Raw genomic sequence first — 23,136 nt, forward strand, 5'->3', positions numbered from 1 at the left:
TCACACTCGTGGTAGCATGAGACGGACTCTACAACCCACACAAGTGGCTCAGGTAGTGCAACTCATCCCGGATGGCACATCAATGCGAGCTGTGGCAAGAAGGTTTGCTGTGTCTGTCAACGTAGTGTCCAGAGGCTGGAGGCGCTATCAGGAGACAGGCCAGTACACCAGGAGATGTGGAGGAGGCCGTAGGAGGGCAACAACCCAGCAGCAGGACCGCTACCTCCGCCTTTGTGCAAGAAGGAACAGGAGGAGCACTGCCAGAGCCATGCAAAATGACCTCCAGCAGGTCACAAATGTGCATGTGTCTGCACAAACGGTGGGAAACCGACTCCATGAGGATGGTCTGAGGGCCCGACGTCTACAGATAGGGGTTGTGCTCACAGCCCAACACCGTGCAGGATGCTTGGCATTTGCCAGAGAACACCAGGATTGGCAAATTCGCCACTGGCGCCTTGTGCTCTTCACAGATGAAAGCAGGTTCACACTGAGCACATGTGATAGACATGACAGAGTCTGGAGACGCTGTGGAGAGCGCCCTGCTGCCTGCAACATCCTTCAGCATGACCGGTTTGGCAGTGGGTCAGTAATGGTGTGGGGTGGCATTTCTTTGGAGGGCCGCACAGCCCTCCATGTGCTCACCAGAGATAGTCTGACTGCCATTAGGTACAGAGATGAGATCCTCAGACCCCTTGTGAGACCATATACTGGTGCGGTTGGCCCTGGGTTCCTCCTAATGCAGGACAATGCTAGACCTCATGTGGCTGGAGTGTGCCAGCAGTTCCTGCAAGATGAAGGCATTGAAGCTATGGACTGGCCCGCCCGTTCCCCAGACCTGAATTTGATTGAGCACATCTGGGACATCATGTCTCGCTCCATCCGCCAACATCACGTTGCACCACAGACTGTCCAGGAGTTGGCGGATGCTTTAGTCCAGGTCTGGGAGGAGATCCCTCAGAAGACCATCCGCCACCTCATCAGGAGCATGCCCAGGCGTTGTAGGGAGGTCATATAGGCACGTGGAGGCCACACACAATACTGAGTCTTATTTTGACTTGTTTTAAGGACATTACATCAAAGTTGGATCAGCCTGTGTGTTTTTACACTTTAATTTTGTGTGTGGCTCCAAATCCAGGCCTCCATTGGTTAATAAATTTGATTTCCATTGATTATTTTTGTGTGATTTTGTTGTCAGCACATTCAATTTGTACATAACAAAGTATTCAATAAGAATATTTCATTCATATCTAGGATGTTATGTGAGTGTTCCCTTTATTTTTTTGAGCAGTGTACATTTAAACGGCTCCCAGAGGTGCGACTCTGTTCCTAGGTTTGTGAACGACCCACCCATCATCTTATCGTTATTAAATTATATAATACGAATCTCTTAAAATGAACAGACAAATGCAGTTTGGTCGTATCCTGGTGTTTGTAATGTCACACTGTTAAATTTGTCATGGATTTCTGTGAGCGTAACGAGTCACAAATGTACCACCTCTTGTAATTCCAGCAGGAAACATGAGAGAACGTGAAGATGTTGAGATGCGATTTGAAAATAAACTACCATTAAATAAAATGGTGTATATACTAGCTTGGTACAGGAGCAAATCCTAACCAAACTAGCACATATTTAAAGTATATATTAACACGCCAACAAGTGTACGTAATACACATTCTTTTTCTATATATTTTGTGTAGCCTACCTTGTTTTGATTTTTCAGTTTGCCCCCCTCTCAAAACTTTTAGCACCAACAGGTGTTACGGTCAATTCAGTTCCCCCTGTTCCCCCAAAACGGCGCATGCGCGAAATCAACGAAATCACGTAATGGAGGAAGTGAAAGAGAGGTAAAGAAGAGAGTGCAGGCAAGGTGGTGTGGATGGCATAAAGTGGACATGTACAGAGGAGGGAGGAGAGGTATATTGGTAGGAGGGTCTTGAGGATGGAACTTCCAGGCAAGAGGAGGAGAGGTAGACCTAAGAGGAGGTTTATGGATGGGTGGTAGAGGATATGAGAGTGGCTGGTGTGTCAGTGGAGGACACTCAAGACAGGGCCAGATGGAGGAGTTTGATCCTATGTGGCGACCCCTAAATGGGAATTGCGGAAAGAAGAAAAAGATTGATGCTGATAAACTATATATAGATTACCATTTCCCTCAGTAACTTTAATACTATCTGCATCACATTTACATTGCGAATACAAGGGGAACCAAATGTCCCAGTCTCTGGTAAAACCTGTTCCCCCATGTGTTCTCAGTGTTAAAGGAGGTACAGGATGAATAAATGTTACTGAATGAATTGATTATAGACAGATATAAATAATCAGCATAATTTCTGTATTTTATATCAGCTCCAGCTTTATTCTTCAAGGGGAACCAAATTTCCCAGTCTCTGGTTAAATATGTTCCCCCATGTGTTCTCAGTGTAAAGGTGGTACAGATAGTTGTAAAGTCACTGAATGAAGTGAGTATACACAGATACAGATAATCAGCACTATTATTGTACTTTATATAATCTCCAGCAGTTATTCTACATGGGGAACCATTTTTCACAGGGCTCTGGTTAAATCCGTTCCCCCTGTGTTCTTAGTGTAAAAGCACTGTGCAGTGGATAAAACTTGTTATATACAAGGATAAGAGTCAAATACACCCCCACCTTAATTGTTGTGCTTTACATGTACACTTTCTGTCATTTAAGTGGGGGGAACCATTTTTCACAGGGCTCTGGTAAAATCCGTTCCCCCTGTGTTCTTAGTGTAAAAGAACTGTGCAGTGGATAAAACTTGTTATTTAAAAGGATAAGAGTCAAATACACCCCCACCTTAATTGTTGTGCCTTACATGTACATTTTCTGTCATTTAAGAGGGGGGAACCATTTTTCACAGGGCTCCGGTTAAATCCGTTCCCCCTGTTCTTAGTGTAAAAGCACTGTGCATTGGATAAAACTTGCTCTGTAAAGCAAAAACAATATACCACATGCTCAAGTGATTTAAATATTGCGTGAAGCCAAATGGGATAACATTTGTCGTGTAATACATTTTTATTTGTATTTAGAAATAAAATCTGTATTTAGACAAAAGTCCTTTTAGGCTGTAGAACATCCAGGACACAGCAAACAACAAATAAGTCTGTTAAAAAACAACCTTTAAAGTGTGAACAATACACGTCTCTTTATGTTTCAATAAATAATTTAAATAGTTTAAAAAACGCTTTAAATCTTGCTAGCATGCAAGTGAACTAAAAAATGCAAGAGGCTGAAAAAGTAGCGTAAACAATTAAACATCGGAGTAATTTTTGTACATTTAATCCTCTGCTAAAACACCTGAGCTTTACAGCACAGTTAGTCACAAGCACACAAAGTTAACTTTAGCTAGAGAAACAAAACCAACCCGAATAATAACGTGTACACATCGAGTAAAGGCGATAACCCAACAGCAGACTAAAGCGTGATTTCGTTGATTTCGCGCATGCGCCGTTTGGGGGGAACAGGGGGAACTGAATTGACACCGGCACTGGTGAAGTATCTGATAGTATCCGATGTGAAGTCAATAAGAACTGAAAGCATTTCTCAGACTATTGTGAATATAAAACATATGGTTAACTTAAGCTCTTACTGATACCTACTGAAATGTTCTGCTTTTGCACTTAAATGAGACACAGCCTACTCGATATGACACACAATTCCCACAAAGGAATGGGTCAGACTAACTAAAAAGTAGTTCTAATTAAGTGGAACATCTAATATCCTCCCGGGGTTTAAGATCACGTGCACTCACTTCAATAAGCCAAGTAAAACCAGCTAAGGATTAAAATTGTAGTTAGAACCATACAAAAAACATACAGAAATGTGTTTAATGTGTTTGTATTAAACTGATTTTATGTAAACATAATTTCATAAGGATTAGGATACCTCCATTCTGGAATGATCGTGATTAATATAATACATAGCAGCTCTACAGGGTGGATATATCAACTTGAAAGTGCTTATGAATATAAACGAAAGCGAACAGAATCGCCGGGCACCAGAGTAAGCCTTGTGCTCACAGACAAATTTAAGTACGCCACTGAACGTAAAAAATAGCCTATACAGTATATTTTTCCAGTCGATGTTGTATTCGTATGCTATCCGGATCGCAATGATTGACTTTCAAGTTAAATTCGTAGCCAGTGTTGTGGCTGACACCGAAGTCATAAAACTGTTTTGTATCTGGGGATTAAGCTCCAAGACTATTTTGTGATGTACCGGTCATTATGACGCCACGTTAAATACGGTGTATAAAGCAGCGTTCCGGGACGATTGTTACATTTGTTTCGATGTGCAGTCAAATGTTAGACTGAGAATACTGATCATTTAAATTATTCCTTTACAACATAGTTAATTTTTTGAAGTGAAGATGGACACAGCAAAAAGAAGGGACAAACTGTGGTCCAGCATTAACAAGACCACTGTTTCTGCTTCTGCTTTGACCACCTTAGTTAAATCTACCACCAGGGCAGATGTCAGTTCGACATCCACTCTGTTAGGGGCAGGTGGCACCAGACACACTTTTGGAGCAGCTCTGACAAGTGATAGCCTTAACAGCTCAAGGTTCTTGCCAGCAGAGTTGAAGCCAGTCAAACCGGCTTGGTGTCCTGATAGCAAGTTGGACATGACTAAGGTCTCCGGCACTCTCAAGAATTAACTGCTCCTTTCATAATCTTAATGAAGAATCATTTTAGCAGTCCTGTTAACATTTGTGTTTCTGTTTCTTAGGCTCCTTTGGGTTTGATTGACCCGGAGGATGAAAACAACACTCAGGAGGTCATAATCAAGAGAGTTGTGTCTGAGGATGATGAGATTTGTTGCAAAGACCCAGTCCAAGGAGAGACCCAGTCCAGGGTCCCGAGTGCCAGGGACAGGAGGGAGTTAAAGCCGGTCAAACTGGCTTGGTGTCCTGATAGCAAGTTGGACATGACTAAGGTCTCCGGCACTCTCAAGAATTAACTGCTCCTTTCATAATCTTAATGAAGCAGTCCTGTTAACATTTGTGTTTCTGTTTCTTAGGCTCCTTTGGGTTTGATTGACCCGGAGGATGAAATCAACACTGTTGGAGCAGCTCTCCCTAGTTTTAGGTGTAACAGCAGAAGGATCTTGCTAGCAGCCTCTCCTCCTTCCACTGAATCTGGACGCATGCGGAATGCCAGGACCAGTTTGCCACCTATCATCACTAAGCTGAGTGAGAATGCCAAGAGGCTCCTCCAGAAGTACGCAGCTCAAGGACAGGTACACTTGTGGGATGGGGAGACGGCTCTGTTATGCTCCTTTCATAATCTTAGTGAAGGATTATTTTAGCAGTCCTGTTAACATTTGTGTTTCTGTTTCTTAGGGTCCTTTGGATTTGATTGACCCGGAGGATGAAAACAACACTCAGGAGGTCATAATCAAGAGAGTTGTGTCTGAGGATGATGAGATTTGTTGCAAAGACCCAGTCCAAGGAGAGACCCAGTCCAAGGTCCCGAGTGCCAGGGACAGGAGGGAGTTAAAGCCGGTCAAACTGGCTTGGTGTCCTGATAGCAAGTTGGACATGACTAAGGTCTCCGGCACTCTCAAGAATTAACTGCTCCTTTCATAATCTTAATGAAGCAGTCCTGTTAACATTTGTGTTTCTGTTTCTTAGGCTCCTTTGGGTTTGATTGACCCGGAGGATGAAATCAACACTGTTGGAGCAGCTCTCCCTAGTTTTAGGTGTAACAGCAGAAGGATCTTGCTAGCAGCCTCTCCTCCTTCCACTGAATCTGGACGCATGCGGAATGCCAGGACCAGTTTGCCACCTATCATCACTAAGCTGAGTGAGAATGCCAAGAGGCTCCTCCAGGAGTACGCAGCTCAAGGACAGGTACACTTGTGGGATGGGGAGACGGCTCTGTTATGCTCCTTTCATAATCTTAGTGAAGGATTATTTTAGCAGTCCTGTTAATATTTCTGTTTCTGTTTCTTTGGTTGCTATGGTTTTGATTGACCTGAAGGATAAAAAGGACACTCAGGAAAGTAATGGGGTAATGGAGACCCAGGCATCCAGAAAGAGGGTCACAAACAAGAGAAGTGTGTCAGAAGATGCATCCGTCATTAACAAGGGTCTGGTCTCTGCTGCTGTTCCTCCCATGACCACTGCTACATGTTTCTCCCGAGAAGCTGCTACCTCTCCAGATGACATGAATGGCGAGATCAGTAGGACACCTGTAACCACTTGGATGGGTGAACATACCTCAAGATCTGTAAAGATTCATGCCAATTCTACACACCATAATTCCCAGACGTGTCTCTGTGAAATTGCAAAGAAGTGTCTTTCCCAGAGCTACGGTTATGCTTCAGTACAGGTATGTGGGGAGGAGCTGTAAAAGTGTGTTCCACTGTTTGTATGGAATGTACTGTATTGTGAAAAATCACATTGGCAACACTGATAGAATTTGTCTTCATATCCATCAGAGACATGCCACTGATCTGACACATGAGGAAAGTGAACAGAGGGATGGAGAGGAGAAAAAGAAGAGTGAAGTTCAGGGAATGAAACATAAAAAAAAGAACAAGTGGTGGAGGAGGTGAGGTTTTAGATATGAACTATTACATGAAGCAGTTCTCCCTTTTTGAAATCTCACCTCAGGACCAGAAGCAACACTTTGAGTAACAAGAATGTCATTTATGAAACCAGCCGTGTTTTCAGCCATTAAGATGTGCTGTGCAGTCGCCTTCCATTACAAAATGCATTTGTTCTTTTTTGTTACAGGCTCCTATGTTTCCTTCCTTGCTTTTCTGCTAAATAGAGACCAGCAGGCTTGATCAGAGGCGGACTGTGGAGAAAAAGTGGCCGGGACAGTATAGTCTACAGCGGCAGTTGTGGTGTTATTGTTGTTGTTGTGGTGTTATTGTGTTGTGGTGTTATTGTGTACGTCCCTCGGGTGGGCGGAGCCCGCGATCCGTCTCACCTGAGGGTCGTTTGTTTGGAGTGGACTGTGGACTGTGGAGAAAAAGTGGCCGGGACTACAGCATAGTCTACAGCGGCAGTTGTGGTGTTATTGTGGTTGTTGTGGTGTTATTGTGTTGTGGTGTTATTGTGTACGTCCCTCGGGTGGGCGGAGCCCGCGATCCGTCTCACCTGAGGGTCGTTTGTTTGGAGTGGACTGTGGACTGTGGAGAAAAAGTGGCCGGGACTACAGCATAGTCTACAGCGGGAGTTGTGGTGTTATTGTGGTTGTTGTGGTGTTATTGTGTTGTGGTGTTATTGTGTACGTCCCTCGGGTGGGCGGAGCCCGCGATCCGTCTCACCTGAGGGTTGTTTGTTTGTCTATGTCTTGTCTTTGTACCAGTTGACCGCTGGTTATTATATCCTTAATTTGGATCGGTTCACGGGTTTTGGTTTGCGCACATTTCCTATTAAACCATCATTTTTTCCCTGAGACTTGGCGTGATTGCTTCCATTTTATTTTGCTCACCGTGCCCGTCACAATATATATATATATATATATATATATATATTTGGCACATAAGTGGTTGCAAATTCAGTTTTATCCTTACAAACAAAAAACCCTTCACCAGGTGTTCGGTTCAAGAAAAAATGACAAAGGAGCTTCCCAGCTGGCACACGACCGACCTTCAACGTTGAAATGTGGTTGAAATATAGTTGAAATACTGTCTGTTGTTGTTTCAACGTTGAAACAACGTTGAATCAACGTTTAATGTTAAATGGTTGCGCAAACGTTGAACTATTAACGGTGAATCAACGTTTAATGTTAAATGGTTGCGCAAACGTTGAACTATTAACGGTGAATCAACGTTTAATGTTAAATGGTTGCGCAAACGTTGAACTATTAACGGTGAATCAACGTAATATCTTCAACCTGCCTTTGTATTACCATTTCAAGTTAAAAAAACACATACAATAAAAAAGTACAAACAACACTTTGGCATTGGCTGAGGGTTTTGAAAGAGGTATTAATTATTATTATTAGTAGTAGTAGTAGTAGTAGTAGTAATAATAATAATAATAATAATAATAATAATAATAATAATAATAATAATAATACAATTTTTTTTTTATTAATTCGTCCAAAAACGTCGTCAAAAACAGGCAGGTATTAACCAGGAAGACAACATCAGGCAATTAAACAGTTTTAAATGTTTTGAGGCAGAAACAAAACTTCGCAATGACAAATTGCAGGGTAGTCGTGGCCTGGCGGTTAGGGAACTGGACTTGAGACCGGAGGGTCCTGGGTTTGAGTCCCAGACTTGAGGCCATGACTGAGGTTGTGTGGTGGTACTCCGAGTAAAATGAAAGACTAAAAAAATATAAAATTATTCTTTTTTCATTATGGCATACAGTTGTTTTTATCCTCTCTCCCATGCAATTTTGAGCATCATGAACGTGAATTTTATGGTTTATTCAAGGTTGAATGTATGACGTTGAAACGACGTTGGCGTATCAACGTTGATTCACCTTTCAAAATCGACACAAAATCCAACGTTGATTCAACGTCGATTCAACGTTGAAATGCCTGCTGGGTTGGAACTTAAAATTGGAGCTTGAGAATGTTTGAATTTTAATGTTCAACATAATGTTGCATTTTCCAGATTTGAAAAGTGCTGGAATTATGGCTAATGTACTTGAAAATGCTTGAAATTAACCGAATTTTGTGTTTTCACAACACAAAATATCTATCTGACTGGTTCGCTTGTCTTACGTTACATCACGTCTTGAATCAGTTATTCACTACAGGGCTCATCTCATAACTCACTCTATATTTATTTATTAGCCTAGGTGTAGGTGCATACAACACTGCTCATATCAAAGATAGTGTGTGTGTGTGTGTGTGTGTGTAGAGACCTTTGGTCTGGGCATTTGAAAAGGAACGAGTAGGTAATTAGATTTTACTTGTTCTATCGCTATGGTACTGCTCTGTGATTTTAACTATAATACCTTTCACTCTTATGTGAATATGTGATTCAACTTTAACACTTATGATTCAGCTGGTTAAAACTTTGATGCACGCAGTGAAAGCGAACTCGACTGGACTCGCTCCTGCCGGACCTAAGTGCCAAAAAATCCGTTTAATGCATATCAAATGATTGGGAGTCTTAGATAATTTTTCTAAGACATCATTCTTTACTCCTTAAGATAGCGGTTTTAATTTTTCTTACTACAAGGCGCGCGATGCAGAACTGTCTTTTCGCCGTGACGGTGCTTTTTGCCCACAATTTTGTCGGAGCCGACCCGAAGGCGAAATGTACCGTCACATGCGACGTGAGTAAATGCCCGAGTCCAAGCTGCCAGAACGGGTACGTTCCAGACCGCTGCAACTGCTGTCTTGTATGTTCCCTGGGCGAGGGTGCGTCTTGTGGGCGCAGAGATGACCTCCCTTGTGGCAACGGTCTGGAGTGCTCCGAATGGAAAAAGTCCTCAAAGAGGGTTTGTACGTGTAAGCTGGGCTATAAGGTGTGTGGCAGCGACGCCAAGACCTACGGAAATCCCTGCAAGCTGAAGGCTGCGAGCCGTAAAGCGCTGCGACGAGGGCTTCAAGCAATAAGCCAGAAGAACAAGGGTGCGTGTGCACCTACTACAGGTAGGTCGCTGATTGTCTTTCTCAAATCTGGACAATCTTATTATCACTTTATAACGCGCTTCAAAGATATTAGTCAATTACAGTAATCCATCGTTTGTCGCGGGAGATACGTCCCAGAACCACCGATAACCGAAAATCCGTGAAGTAGAAACGGTATTTATTTAAGTATTTATACAGTATATTAAGGCTTTATAAACCCTCCCCACACTTTTATGCTACATAAACCTCTCCCATTCCATTAATAACCATTCCCACACTGTTCTGTGCATGTATTGTACCTTTACACTTACTTTACTGTACTGTAAAATGTTTTGAATTCTTAAAGAAAATGTAGGCACTGTACTGCCAATCAGGCGCTGGGATACAAAGCAGCACTCTGGTCTGGTTTGGTTTCATATCTAAATGAACTTAGATGTGATTTAGATATGATATTTCTAAAACATTTAATCTCCTGAGATTTTAAATGAGATTTAACAGCAAACATACACCCAACCTGAGAAGTGCTCACTGAAGCTTTGTCGAATGGAGGTTCTGAGCATGCAGCCCTCATGGAAGAGAAGAACGATGAGGAGGGTGTGCTAGTTTCTTTGTAGTTAAACCCTAAATAGCCATCTTTGATCAGGTTCTTTTACCACCAGATGCAGTGTGTAACTTCATCCTAGAGATGTAATTTAACCCAGTTCAGTTTAACAGACATGGGAGAGTGGAGAAGGTCCTGACACTCATTCACGCCTGTGATGAAGGGAAATTAAACTATGTTGTGCCTACCAGATCTGATTATAACTGGAAACCACTGTCTAGTGGACATAGCATGATCATGAAAGCAGGAATTGAAAAAAATAGATGAGACTCTTCAGTCAAGCAAATTCAGCACTTGAGCATGAATTTTCAAGTTTATTTATCACATGCAAGACACATCACACTGGACATTCCTCACAGTGAAAGTTTTGGCTTCAATCTCTGATGCTCTACATAAACACTGCAGCAATAAATCTAACCAGTTTCACTACACAGCATGCAATACATAACACAGTGCAAAAGGACAAGCAAGTTAAAAACATTGTGCAAATGACCATGTGTAAACAGGTTCTGCAAAAGACCATGTGCAAACAGGTTCTGCAAAAGGTTAGGGTAATAACATTCAGTTGTCTATAGTCTATAGCAGGGGTACTCAACTGGCAGTCCTGTCCGGACCCAATCTCATTCCTGATTAACTGGATACGGACCAAAAAAAAAACATATTTATTAATTTTGACGGGATAATTAATTTTAAACCGGAACATTTATTTCAGGGCTATTGAAAAAACACTCCGTCACGAGTGTTACGTTTGCCACCCCGCTCAACAACTTACGTTCGTCACCCCCCGGACCTCAGGTCACAGCTATCTGCCAAAATTGGACCGCGGACAAATTTAGTTGAGTACCCCTGGTCTATAGAGTGGTATTATATAGTTAAAGATACACGAGAGGCTGTAACTCCACGCCACCCTCTGAGCAAACAGCAGTTTTGGAAACACTATGTGAATGTGTGTGTGTGACTTAAATGCAGAGCCACCACTTCTGAGCATCATGTTATTAACATCCATTATTCTTTCTGCTAGTACAGATCCCACGCACCATAACAGCCCCAGGTACAAGTTTAACTTCATCGCAGATGTGGTGGAAAAGATCGCCCCTGCCGTGGTCCACATCGAGCTCTTTCTCAGGTGAACGCCGCCTCCGTGGCGATGCTGTTTGGATAAACAATTGCCTCTTAACGGAGCACTGAAATGTACATAATCAAATGCATGTTTGTTATAACTGGATAATATAATTGACATTCAAGTGTGTGCAATGATTTTTCAATGTGTGTGTCCAGCCATCCTCTGTTCGGGCGCCATGTGCCGCTGTCGAGCGGATCAGGTTTCATCATGACACAATCTGGCCTGATCGTGACCAATGCTCACGTGGTGACCAGCAGCTCCACGGTAACAGGCCGCCAGCAGCTACGTGTACAGCTGCACGATGGACAAACATATGAGGCCTCCATCCGAGACATTGACAAGAAGTCTGACATCGCCACCATCAAAGTGAACCCACAAGTAAGAGGAGATACCTCATCACTGGCCTGCAAGAGGCTCTCTCTAAAATTCTCTCTAAAAATCCCACAAGAATTCTAGTGTGTAATACATGAGACCCTGGTCCTGGATTACTGGAGATTATAGTGATTTCCTTGATCTAATCAAAGCTACTGAACCTGCATATTAACTGCTGAGTTGAACGAACCTGTCGCTACTGCCCAGCAACAGCATGCCTTTTGATGTTGCAGAATTTTCTTGCACAGATTAGTCAGTCCCCTTCGAGGAATTTAGAGGTGTTAATACACTGTCACAGGTTTCACGTAATCCCCATGGGCTGTGCACTGCAGCTTGTCAGCAGGTCTAAGATGTGCATAAGACATGTCGTTGCAGCACCAGAGGCTGCATGAACCCATGTCACAAACTCAACCAGCTGATTAGTCACTTGCTCCTCACCACGTCTAGACTCGAGTATGTTAATGACCGCTGGCTGTCTTCTCTCACACTGACCTAGATATGTGTGTTTGTGTGGGAACTGGGGTGATGTCGTGGTGCAAGTGTTTGCAATGATAAATCTTATTTCTTGTCACAAATTATGTGAGGGGCTACACACTCAGGAGAAGCCAGTCCGACTGGTCCTCTTGCTGCAGCCAAGAGGTTGGTTCAGACAATGAAAGCCAGAGACCCAGTGAAGACGAGCAGAGCAGTGGGTGTCAGACTGTTCTCACTTATGGATTTAGTGCATTAGCAGCCGGACTGACAGTATCCCTCAGTGACAGTGTGTTTCACTGATGGTATGTCTCAGTGACAGTGTGTTTCACTGATGGTATGTCTCAGTGACAGTGTGTTTCACTGATGGTATGTTTCCGTGTCCACACCTCAACCTCATTTTTGTTTCCTTTCATCTCTTTCAGTTCTTTTCCACAGTGCTTTGTCTCATTTTTAAACCTCTTTGTAACGCATTGTGTGTTGCGGAACGAGGAGACGGACACAAACGCTGAGGAGAGCAAGATTTATTAAAGGGAATTCCAAACTCACGGTCGTATAGGCAGGCATGGGTCATATCAGGAGGGCAGTTCGAACAAGAAAGATATGTAGGCATACTCACACATGGAACTAGAATACAACACGGCAGGGTAACATGGAACAGGCGAGAACAAAAGAACAAGCAAACATCAGAATGAACAAACTATCAAACTGAACAAAATCACAGACAAAGGAACACGGACTATAAAGGCATATAACTAACAAGGCACAGGTGGAAACACTGACGACATGGGTGTGACGGACAGAGGGAAATCATGGCAACAGATAACAAGGTGGGATCGACAGGCAAGGAACAATACAGGTACATGGAACAGGGGTGTCAGCTAGAAGAGGGAGGCGGAGTCCTACGTGACTTATTGTTTCTGCTCTTTGCCCTTTCGCTCAGCCTTTCCTATATGATCGTGTTTTTGCCCTGTCACTCAGCCCTGATCATCTCTGTGCTCGTCTCTCTGACCTCTTGCTCTGCCCTGAAGTCCCCTGTGCCTGTCTTGCTGCCCTGTCACTCGGCCCTGATCGCCCCTATGCTTGTGTCGCTGCCCTGCCAGAGGAAGCTGCCAGCACTGTTACTGGGCCACTCCACTGACCTCCGACCCGGAGAGTTTGTGGTTGCTATCGGCAGCCCTTTCACTCTGCAGAACACAGTGACCACCGGCATCGTGAGCACGGCACACAGGGACGGCAAAGAGCTTGGCATACAAGACTCGGACATGGACTACATCCAGACCGACGCTATCATTAATGTGAGACTCCATTAGGACAGTCTTAATCATGTCACCTCATGAAAAAGCTTTCTCTTTTTTTTAACCATTAACTCTCTCTTTCTCTCTTCTTCCACACAAAACCATTGAGTAGTATGGAAACTCAGGTGGTCCACTCGTTAACCTTGTAAGTAGCTGCCAGATATCAGTTAGTTTAATTCTGGATGTCAGTGGACACTGCCAAATCAGCAGTGAGAGCTTTTGAGCGTCATCTCCTCTTGCTTCAGGATGGGGAGGTGATTGGGATAAACACGATGAAAGTGACAGCCGGGATATCCTTTGCCATTCCGTCAGACAGGATTCATCGATTTTTACACGAATCTCATGACAAGAATCATAAAGGTAAGAATCAGGCCTTGGTATTTTGGACTCCTGTATGGTACTGTAGAGGGTCTGTTTAACTTCCACGCTAGCAGTCATGTCACAGGCATGTTGTGGTTTGTTAGTGAGGCAAAGCAATTAAAACTTGCCACAGTTACAGAGAACACTTTTATTACACATTTCCTTAAAGTTTGCCTTAAGTAAGAGCACTTTCCAGGTATCTTATGTGTCCTTTACTCTGACAAACAAAACTATGTATGTTTTATCACAGAGAACAGTATCATACACAACAGATGATGCAGCTAAGATGTAATTATCAAGTCATAATATCGAATGCAAATCTTTATGTCAAGAAGGAATTTGACAGTTCTTCAAATCACTCAAACATTTACGGAGGCATGAATATTGCTGTATAGGACAGAAATGGCTGAGATGATTATCATCAGAAAGAAGTAGCATGCACACATCTTACCCAGCAGCCTAACTGGTTTTCCTTATTTCTTTTATGGTAGTGAGTACTAAGAAAAGAATAGCAGAAAATCATGTATTAGATAATGGTAATATGTTTTAGATTATTATGCAGTACTAACTGGAGGGTAGACGAAATTGTAATGCTACTGATACTTATGTAAGCTTCTCTTTTTCATCATGCTATTATTGTATTGTAAGTCTTAACTTACTTACATTGTGCTGGTACATATGGTGGGGACAAACATGGCCTTCATGTGTGTGCTAATATTATCAGTGCCTGGTTTCTAGTAACTTTAATCAACATTATCAATGACCTTTTTTTCAGATGTAGAAGGCACAAAGAAACGGTTTATTGGAATCAGAATGATCACCCTAACAGAGGAGTAAGTTCAGTATTTATTGGCTTCAGTATTTATATATTTATATAAGTTAAGTATTTATATGTTTTCAATTTCAGTACCGGTACTTAAACCAGGAGCACAGATTTGTATGTATAAATACAATCTATGTGTGTCATATCTAAATATAGTACACTATATTGCCAAAAGTATTTGCTCACCTTCCTTGACTCCCATATGATCTTAAGAGACAATATGATGTTAGTCCATCCTTTGCAGCTAGAACAGCTTCAACTCTTCTGGGAAGATTGTCCACAAGATTTAGGAGTGTGTTTATGGGGATTTTTGACCATTCTTCCAGAAGCGCATTTGTGAGGTCACATTCTGATGTTGGACAAGAAGGCCTGGCTCTCAGTCTCCATTCTAATTTATACCAAAGTTGTTTTATCAGGTTGAGGTCAGGACTCTGTGCAGGCCAGTCAAGTTCATCCATACCAGACTCTGCCATCCATCCACGTCTTTATGGACCTTGCTTTGTGCACTGGTGCACAGTCATGTTGGAAGAGGAAGGGGCCAGCTCCAAACTGTTCCCACCAAGTTGGGAGGATGGAATTGTCCAAAATGTTTTGTTACGCTGAAACATTCAGAGTTCTTTTTATTGGAATTAAGGGTCCAAGTCCAGCTCCTGAAAAACAACCCCACACCATAATCCCCCCTCCACCAAACTTTACACTTGGCACAACGCAGTCAGTCATGTACCATTCTCATGGCAATCAACAAACCCAGACATGTCCATAAGATTGCCAGATGGAGAAGAGTGATTTCTCACTTCTGAGAACGTGCATACAGTGCTCCAGAGTTCAGTGGCGATGTGCTTTACACCACTGCTTTGCACTTGGTGATGTATGTCTTGGATGCAGCTGCTCGACCATGGAAACCTATTCCATGAAGCTCTCTGTGCACTCTTTTTGAGCTAATCAGAAGGCCACATGAAGTTTGGATGCCTATAGTTATTGACTCCGAAGAAAGTTGTCGACCTCGTCACACTGCGCTTCACCATCCGCTTCATCAGTTTACGTGGCCTACCACTTTGTTGCTGAGTTGCTGTCGTTCCCAAACACTTCTATTTTCTTATAATACAGCTGACAGTTGACTGTGGAATATTTAGGCGCGAGGAAATTTCACGACTGGATTTGTTTCACGACTGGATCACAGTTCCACGCTGGAATTAGCTGAGCTCCTGAAAGTGACCCATTCTTTCACAAATATTTGTAAAAACCTAGGTGCTTAATTCTATACACCTGTTGCCATGGAAGTGATTGGAACACCTGATTCCGATAATTTGGATGGGTTACAATATAGTGTATATCATTGAATGTTTTCTGTCCATGTCAGTTTCAGATTTGAGGACTGACATAGCATAAGTAAAATATCAAGGTTTCCATTTGTGACGGGCAGGGAGTGTGAAATAAAATGGAAGCGACCAAGCCAAGTCTCAGGGAAAAGGGAGGTTTTAATGTAGAAAGTGCGCAAACCAAAAACGCTGTAGACAGGGGTGACCAGCCGGGGGCCCGCCGTTGACACCATTCTTCTGGGGTAGCGGTTCCCATGGTGATAGCATCATGTAGTTATGTTTTTGCATCTGTTTCAGTCTTGCCTTATGCTTCATAATTTATGTATTGTTTTCACCTGTCTTGTTTTCCATTATTTATAAGGGTACACATACTTAAATGTTGTATATATACTATATGTACACTTCTTGTCTTTGTGTCTTTTAACAATGTGAGGATCGAGGCAGGATGTTGAGGCAAGAGAGTGTTTAAAGAAAGAATGCTTATTTGACATTAATGTAACGTCGAAACAAAGTCACACACACAAAGACTGAAAATGGATGCCGACCACACGCATAGTATTGGCTCTCTTGGTCTGAGGGTTGGCTGAAGGGGGAGGGCAAAACCTCCCTTCTTGCCATGCTTCTTCTTGGGCATCCTGGAGTTTTTAGACTTTCTCTAACAATACAGGTTTGAGGCAGGATGCTGATGCGAGAGCAGTGTTTAAAGAAAGAACATTTATTTAACAGTAGGGTAATGTTGACACAAAGTCACACACACAAAGTGTTATAGCTCCACTTCTACTCTTCAGGTGATTATACAAGAAATGTTCCTAAACATTTTTTTTTATCTTATTTTGACACAGAATGTTTGGACTCCACATAGTTTAATATAGTGATTAACTTTTTGTACTTATTTTATTCATTTAATGCTAATTGTCTTTTTTTTCTTTAGCCTAATTCAAGAACTCAAACAGCAGAACGCAGATTTCCCAGATGTCAGCAGTGGGATTCTTGTTCATGACGTTATTCCAGATTCCCCTGCACAAAAGTATGTTGTTTAAACAATCTAAAATGCATTTTATACACCAAAGGAGATCATCATATTTATGCATTATTTTATGGTTTCTATGTTCAGAGCTGGGCTCATGACGGGTGATGTCATAATCAAGCTCAATGGCCACCCATTGGTCAGCACTGCTGATTTACAATTAGCTCTACAAGAAGACTCACACCTTCTTTTGGAAGTTCATCGAGGTGATGACGATTTATTGTTCAACATTGAACCTCATATTAACACGCAGTAAAGATAACAGAAGCCCTGTTAGAGCACTAAGAGAGGCTAAGATGATATTAGCACCAGAAGGATATTTCATACAGTCAAATTCATACCAGTTATATTAGTGTTCTTTTTGGACAGATATGAATCAAGTTGGAGTGATGTAGTCAGTCACTGGACCAAGACAGTTGTGCTTATAGTCTATGTAAATAGCCTTGAACCCTGCTAATAAGTTAAAATGTTAAATCATGCATGAAGTATTTTGAAATTATGATTTAAGCATGCTGCATATTTTTTTAATTGACTGACTGGAACTCGTCCATGCCATATTCTGTAGTCAGACTCTATTATTCATGTACTCTGTTTGACGCACCAGTGCCAGCATGTGTGGGCAAATGCTGTAGGTTGTCTTTTTTATGTGTAGTATTTTTTTTCATTTGAAATTAAAACAGATATTTGCAGAATAAAGTTGACTTTCTCAGTGGTTTCCTACAGTTACCCAATGCACTAAACAGCAAAAGACTCTGAATGTCAAAAGACAATTAAAAAAATGCACAACATAAAAAGGTGTATTAAGTCATCCATCCATCCATCCATCCATCCATCCATTTACATCCACTTACATGGGTCAGTAGCCTAAGCAAAGAGGCCCAGTTTCCCTCTCCCCAGCCACATCTTCCAGCTCTTGTGGGGAAATACCAAGGTGTTCCCAGGCAGTGATGGCATAGTTACCTTGAGAAAGTAATCCAATTACTGATTACTGATTACTCCTTTTAACTTAGTTACGTTACATATTACTTGATTTTAAAAGTAACTACGTTAGATTACAAGTTACTTTAGTAGTTACATTCAGCAGCAAAATAAATTTTTCCAATACTGACTTTATTGGAAGTGCATTTTTAACAGTAACAATGTATTGAAGCAGGTTCGGTAACCGAGGCAGAAACTGCTTAATCCAAAAATCCCGGGAAACTTTATTGATAACGCAACCCTGGCGCGCGCAGTCGCCCCCCCCCTACAGTATCTCCTGACATTACGTTTGTGTAGCTGCGCGGTATTATTTGTAAATTTATTTGTAAACGTAATACAAGCGAACTGGGGTGGGTTTCCCGAAACGTTCGTAGCGCCAAGTACTTCGTAACCTCGTATGAAACGTACGAGGTTAAGAAGTACTTAGCGCTAAGAACGTTTCGGGAAACCCACCCCTGTTCAGTCAGACAGCTTGTGAAACGAAATACCATTACAATTTCAAGCATTTTAAAGTAGGCGACGTTAGTCAAAATTCCAGCACTTTTCAAACGTGGAACACAGTGCAACATTAAAATTCTTCAGGTAAATGTTCTTTCCCATTTTTGAGGGGTGTTTCTTTATACTATCACATGTCGTTACCGGAGGACACTGCAAAAAATGACGTTCGGAGTCGAGCGCTACGGTCAGACGCAAAAGTAGAACTGAGCCAAGAAGAAAGCAAAAATATATTTTTTACTAGGGAAAATAAAAATAGTAACGCACAGTTATTTGGATAAGTAACTTTAATCTGATTACTGGACTGGAAATAGTAGCGCGTTATATTACTCGTTACCGAAAAAAGTGGTAAGATTAGAGTAACGCGTTACTAAGTAACGCGTTACTGACATCACTGTTCCCAGGACAGCTGAGATATATAATCTTTCCAGCGTATCCTGTCTTCCCCGGGGTCTCCTCCTAGTTGGACATGCCCAGAACATGCCCAGGGTGTCAGGGCTGGCTCAAGTGTGTTTCCTCCTGCTGCCACAAGGAGGAGCTCACGGGCCAGTTCCAGGCAGAGCAATCAGCGGTGATTTGCCACAGCTGTCTCCCTCCCTACTTTAGGGAGAGAGTTGTGTGCGTGCGCGTCCATCCGCGTTCATTCGGCACAGATGGGAAAATGCAGAGGACTAATTTCAATTGGGGTGAAAATTACAATTGACTATATGGCAACTTAACAACTCTGCAGCCGCTGCACTGATCTACCTGTGAACCTCCCGTTCCTTCTTTCCCTCACTCATGAACAAGAACCCGAGATACTTGAACACCTCCACTTGAGGCAAGGACTCACTCCTGACTTGGAGAGGGCACTCTACCCTTGTCCAACTGAGTAGCATTAAGTTGTAATTGTTTTAAATCACAAATATGAATTGATTTTCAAAATGTACACTGTGTCCAAAACTATAAAAGAGTTTCACTCTTAATAAACATGCAGCATCTCTGGTTAGGGGTCTATTATTACCCAGTACCCTGAACCAGGCTAAAAAAGGTACCTTTAAAAGACTACTTTCAAGGCTACTCATTAAACCCATCTTTAGTGGACTTCTGCTGTTAGATGTTCTATAGCAGAAAATGTGGCCTCCTATATCACAGCTGTGCCCTTTGGTACCATTATAAGTATTTCTAATTTAATTGATTAATCATGTGTAATCACATCTCACGTCATTTCCTTGTCATTTTTGGACCCAAAAACAAATTGTCATGGTTGGCTATGCCCTCCATGTCAATCATGTCTACATTTGGTTTGTTGTGGTATGTTTTGTTAACGCCCCTTGTTATTACTTTCAGCTGTGTCTTGTTTGGTTTTCTTTACTATTGGTCTTCATATCCCATGTTTTATGTCTGTCTTTGTGGTTCATTATGTTGCTCTATTCCTGGTTGTATGCGTTATTCTATCACTCGGTACGTTTCTTGGTTTTGATGTTGTATGGTTTGTTCTCTGTTATCTTTCTCAGTTTTTGTTTTTTGGTTAGTTTAGGTATGCGTCTATGTGTGTTGTTGTTGTTTGGTTTCATGCTCTTTGCCTGTGTATACATACACATGTACATTCATGTGATTGTGTGGTTTTCTGTTTAGTTCCCACAAATATCTAGCTTGTCTTTAGTTTCTTTGGCTTTGTTGGCATGCCTTGTTGTTCTCGTGTTGTCTGTGTGTCGTCTGTTTTGTTACAGGAAGCTGTTCATGTTGATTGTACAAGCCTGTTTTATAAAGACATCTCTACTTAGAATTTGTGTCTGCCCTCTGATTGTGCAATGCCTGCAGTGTTACACAAATATGTAGGAAATGAATAATTGACTGGTTGCTACATACAGTGCATCTGGAAAATATTCACAGCGCTTCACTTTTTCCAAATTCTATTAAATTAATCTTTTTCTTCAAAATTCTACCAATAACCCATTATGACCATGTGAAAAATTTCTTGAGAGTTTTGTCTGTGCACAGCCATTTTCAGATCTCTCCAGAGATTCAAGTGTGGGCTCTGGCTGGGCCACTCCAGGACATTCACAGAGTGGTTCTGAAGCCACTCCTTTGAGATCTTGGCTGTGTGCTTCGGATCGTTGTCCTGCTGAAAAATGAACCGTCTCCCTAGTCTGAGGTCAAGAGTGCTCTGGAGCAGGTTTTCATCCAGGATGTCCCTGTATATTGCTGCATTCATCTTTCCCTCTATCCTGACTAGTCTGCCAGTTCCTGCTGCTGAAAAACATCCCCGTAGCATGATGCTGCCACCACCATGCTTGATTTTAGGGATGGTATTGGCCTAGTGATGAGCAGTGCCTGGTTTCCTCCAAACATGACCCCTGGCATTCAGACCAAATAGTTCAATCTTTGTCTCATCAGACCAGAGAATTTTGTTTCTCATGGTCTGAGAGTCCTTCACGTGCCTTTTGGCAAATTCTTGATGGGCTGCCTTGTGCCTTTTACTAAGGAGTGGTTTTCCCCTGGCCACTTTGCCATATAGGCCTGATTGGTGGATTGCTGCAGAGATGGTTGTCCTTCTGCAAGGTTCTCCTCTCTCCACGGAGGAACGCTGGAGCTCTGACAGACTGACCATCGGGTTCTTGGTCACCTCCCTGACCAAGGCCCTTCTCCCCCGATCGCTCAATTTAGACGGCCGGCCAGCTCTAGGAAGAGTCTTGGTGGTTCCAAACTTCTTCCATTTACAAATGATGGAGGTCACTGTGGTCACTGGGACCTTCAAAGCAGCAGAAATTTTTCTGTATCCTTCCCCAGATTTGTGCCTCGAGACAATTTTGTCTCAGAGGTCTACAGACAATTCCTTTAACTTCATGCTTGGTGTTTGCACTGGAAACAGGATGCACCTGAGCTCAATTTTGAGCTTCATGACGAAGGCTGTGAATACTTATGTAAATATGATTTCTTAGTTTTTTATTTTTTATTAATTTTCAGAACTCTCAAGAAAACTTTTTTCACATGGTCATAATGGGGTATTTTGTGTAGAATTTTGAGGAAAGAGATATATTTAATACAATTTGGAATGAGGCTGTAATGTAACAAAATGTGGAAAAAGTGAAGCGCTGTGAATACCTTCCGGATGCACTGTATTTGTGCAGACATTTTGAGTTAAGTGCTCTTAAGAAAACTATCTGCAGAAATTTCCTGAGGTATATTAGGATGCTAGAGACAATCATTTGTTTAATTTTGTATGTGTACAATGCAATATAATGTAATCAAACCCTTCTTTATTATGTTTCTAAAAGATTTCTAGTCATATTAAGTGAGTTGAAAGTGTGCAAGATGTTAATATAGCTAAAATGCTAGATCTTACTCTAGTAGTTCCCCCGTAGTGTGTGCCTTACAAGAAATTTCAATTCAAAATTGGTTTCCAGTATATCACGTGCGAGGTATGGTAAGATGCCTTAGCTTATTGAACAAAAAGTGTCTACGTATCGCTAAGCGAACACATAGGCAAACATGAAGCAGACTCGCAAAGACGAGCATGGGACAGGACTACTACACAATATATATTAAACACATAAGCCCCACATGTAACACATTAGACTGATGGGTGAACACGTACTCAAACAACCACACCCACAAGAAGTACATATATGGACATGGACTACACATACACATGCACAAAGGGAGGGATCCAGGGCTGTAACATGACACAGTAATTTTCTGAACTTCAGCAAGTATACCAGACAGAATTTGAATGTATTCCTTACTTTGTCAAAATCTTGTATATCAAAAACTCAAAACATATATCAAATACTATGTCAAAATCAGAGCAGCTTTGTTGCGTTATACTTAATGCTAAAGTCAAACTCTAGCAAACTCCCATAATCCCATGCCGAGCACTAAGTCTTCTGAGAGAGGACACTGAGAAAGTGCTGTAGTTATGAAGTACCTGTTCCATCCTGTGTATTTACATTGTAATTTGTATAAAAATTAGTTTTCATTTAATTAGTGATAAATTTCAAGGTATCTTACAGTCACAGAGGATATCCAGAGGTTCCAAATAGTGGCTACCCGCTGAATCCTTTCTGCCTTTAGATTTGTACTTGTAATGAACAGGGTTCAAGGAGTGCAGGCGGCAGACATGAGGATAGATCAGATTTATTAACACTATATGGAGGCATCCCCTCGGGAGAGCAGGCGACGGACAGATGACCAATAAACATACTAGACACAGACTTACATGTACGACAGGGCAGAATGAACACAACCGAGATAGTAACTATACAGAACAATACTATTAGACCAACATGAAAATAATGAATACGCATAACAGTACAAACTTAAACAAAATCCTAGTACTCGGGGGTAACACATTGACAGAGCCAGTGCCGCGAGGAGGGTACGGCTCGAGAAAAGAGACCACCTCCCCGTGGCTGCGTGTGCGTGGCTGCCTGGCCATGGCACAAACGCGTTCCTGATCTCGCGCATGCTCGTTCGTGTGCAAAACGATGGCCGACGCCAGCGTTTAGTGTAAGTTAAAATACCTCGTTTTTGTAGACAAACGAATCTTACATTCTAGTCTTGTATTGGCAGTGTATATGTTCATAAAGTTACTTTATGGAGAGGAAAACATTTAAGAATAGCCTGTTAAGTTCTCTGCATTGTAAACTTCGCATGGGAACAATGAACAATGCTTGACAAATTGGGAATACCAATCAACTGTAAATTGAACAGTGTTT

General features: G+C 42.0%; 2 protein-coding genes and 1 pseudogene across 2 annotated transcripts; 2 read left to right on the plus strand and 1 right to left on the minus strand.

Annotated features, from left to right (window-relative positions):
• The first annotated feature begins 4,346 nt into the window (after nt 1–4,346).
• Nucleotides 4,347–7,400, plus strand: LOC143476988 (uncharacterized). The gene is made up of 8 exons (XM_076975417.1): nt 4,347–4,654; nt 4,750–4,956; nt 5,041–5,259; nt 5,363–5,569; nt 5,654–5,872; nt 6,003–6,353; nt 6,463–6,575; nt 6,761–7,400. The coding sequence occupies exons 1-8, from the start codon at nt 4,391–4,393 to the stop codon at nt 6,795–6,797; spliced, it is 1,617 nt and encodes a 538-aa protein (XP_076831532.1). The 5' UTR covers nt 4,347–4,390; the 3' UTR covers nt 6,798–7,400.
• Nucleotides 7,401–9,181: 1,781 nt separating this feature from the next.
• On the plus strand, nt 9,182–17,577 carry htra3a (HtrA serine peptidase 3a). The gene is made up of 9 exons (XM_076974804.1): nt 9,182–9,597; nt 11,192–11,296; nt 11,449–11,671; nt 13,240–13,434; nt 13,547–13,579; nt 13,680–13,794; nt 14,570–14,627; nt 16,868–16,963; nt 17,051–17,577. Exons 1-9 carry the CDS (start codon nt 9,182–9,184, stop codon nt 17,217–17,219), a joined length of 1,410 nt encoding a protein of 469 aa, XP_076830919.1. The 3' UTR covers nt 17,220–17,577.
• Nucleotides 17,578–20,598: 3,021 nt separating this feature from the next.
• On the minus strand, nt 20,599–21,320 carry LOC143476811 (uncharacterized; annotated as a pseudogene).
• Nucleotides 21,321–23,136: the final 1,816 nt, after the last annotated feature.

This window comes from Brachyhypopomus gauderio, chromosome 15, assembly GCF_052324685.1.
Source record: "Brachyhypopomus gauderio isolate BG-103 chromosome 15, BGAUD_0.2, whole genome shotgun sequence".
NCBI classification, from domain to species: Eukaryota; Metazoa; Chordata; class Actinopteri; order Gymnotiformes; family Hypopomidae; genus Brachyhypopomus; species Brachyhypopomus gauderio.

Coding starts and splice junctions, on each gene's coding strand:
- LOC143476988 (XM_076975417.1), top strand. CDS start 4,391: ATGGACACAGCAAAAAGAAGGGACAAACTGTGGTCCAGCATTAACAAG. Junction 4,957..5,040: donor GCAAGTTGGACATGACTAAG/GTCTCCGGCACT, acceptor TCTGTTTCTTAG/GCTCCTTTGGGTTTGATTGA. Junction 5,873..6,002: donor AGTACGCAGCTCAAGGACAG/GTACACTTGTGG, acceptor ATTGACCTGAAG/GATAAAAAGGACACTCAGGA.
- htra3a (XM_076974804.1), top strand. CDS start 9,182: ATGCAGAACTGTCTTTTCGCCGTGACGGTGCTTTTTGCCCACAATTTT. Junction 13,435..13,546: donor AGACCGACGCTATCATTAAT/GTGAGACTCCAT, acceptor ACCATTGAGTAG/TATGGAAACTCAGGTGGTCC. Junction 16,964..17,050: donor CCAGATTCCCCTGCACAAAA/GTATGTTGTTTA, acceptor TTCTATGTTCAG/AGCTGGGCTCATGACGGGTG.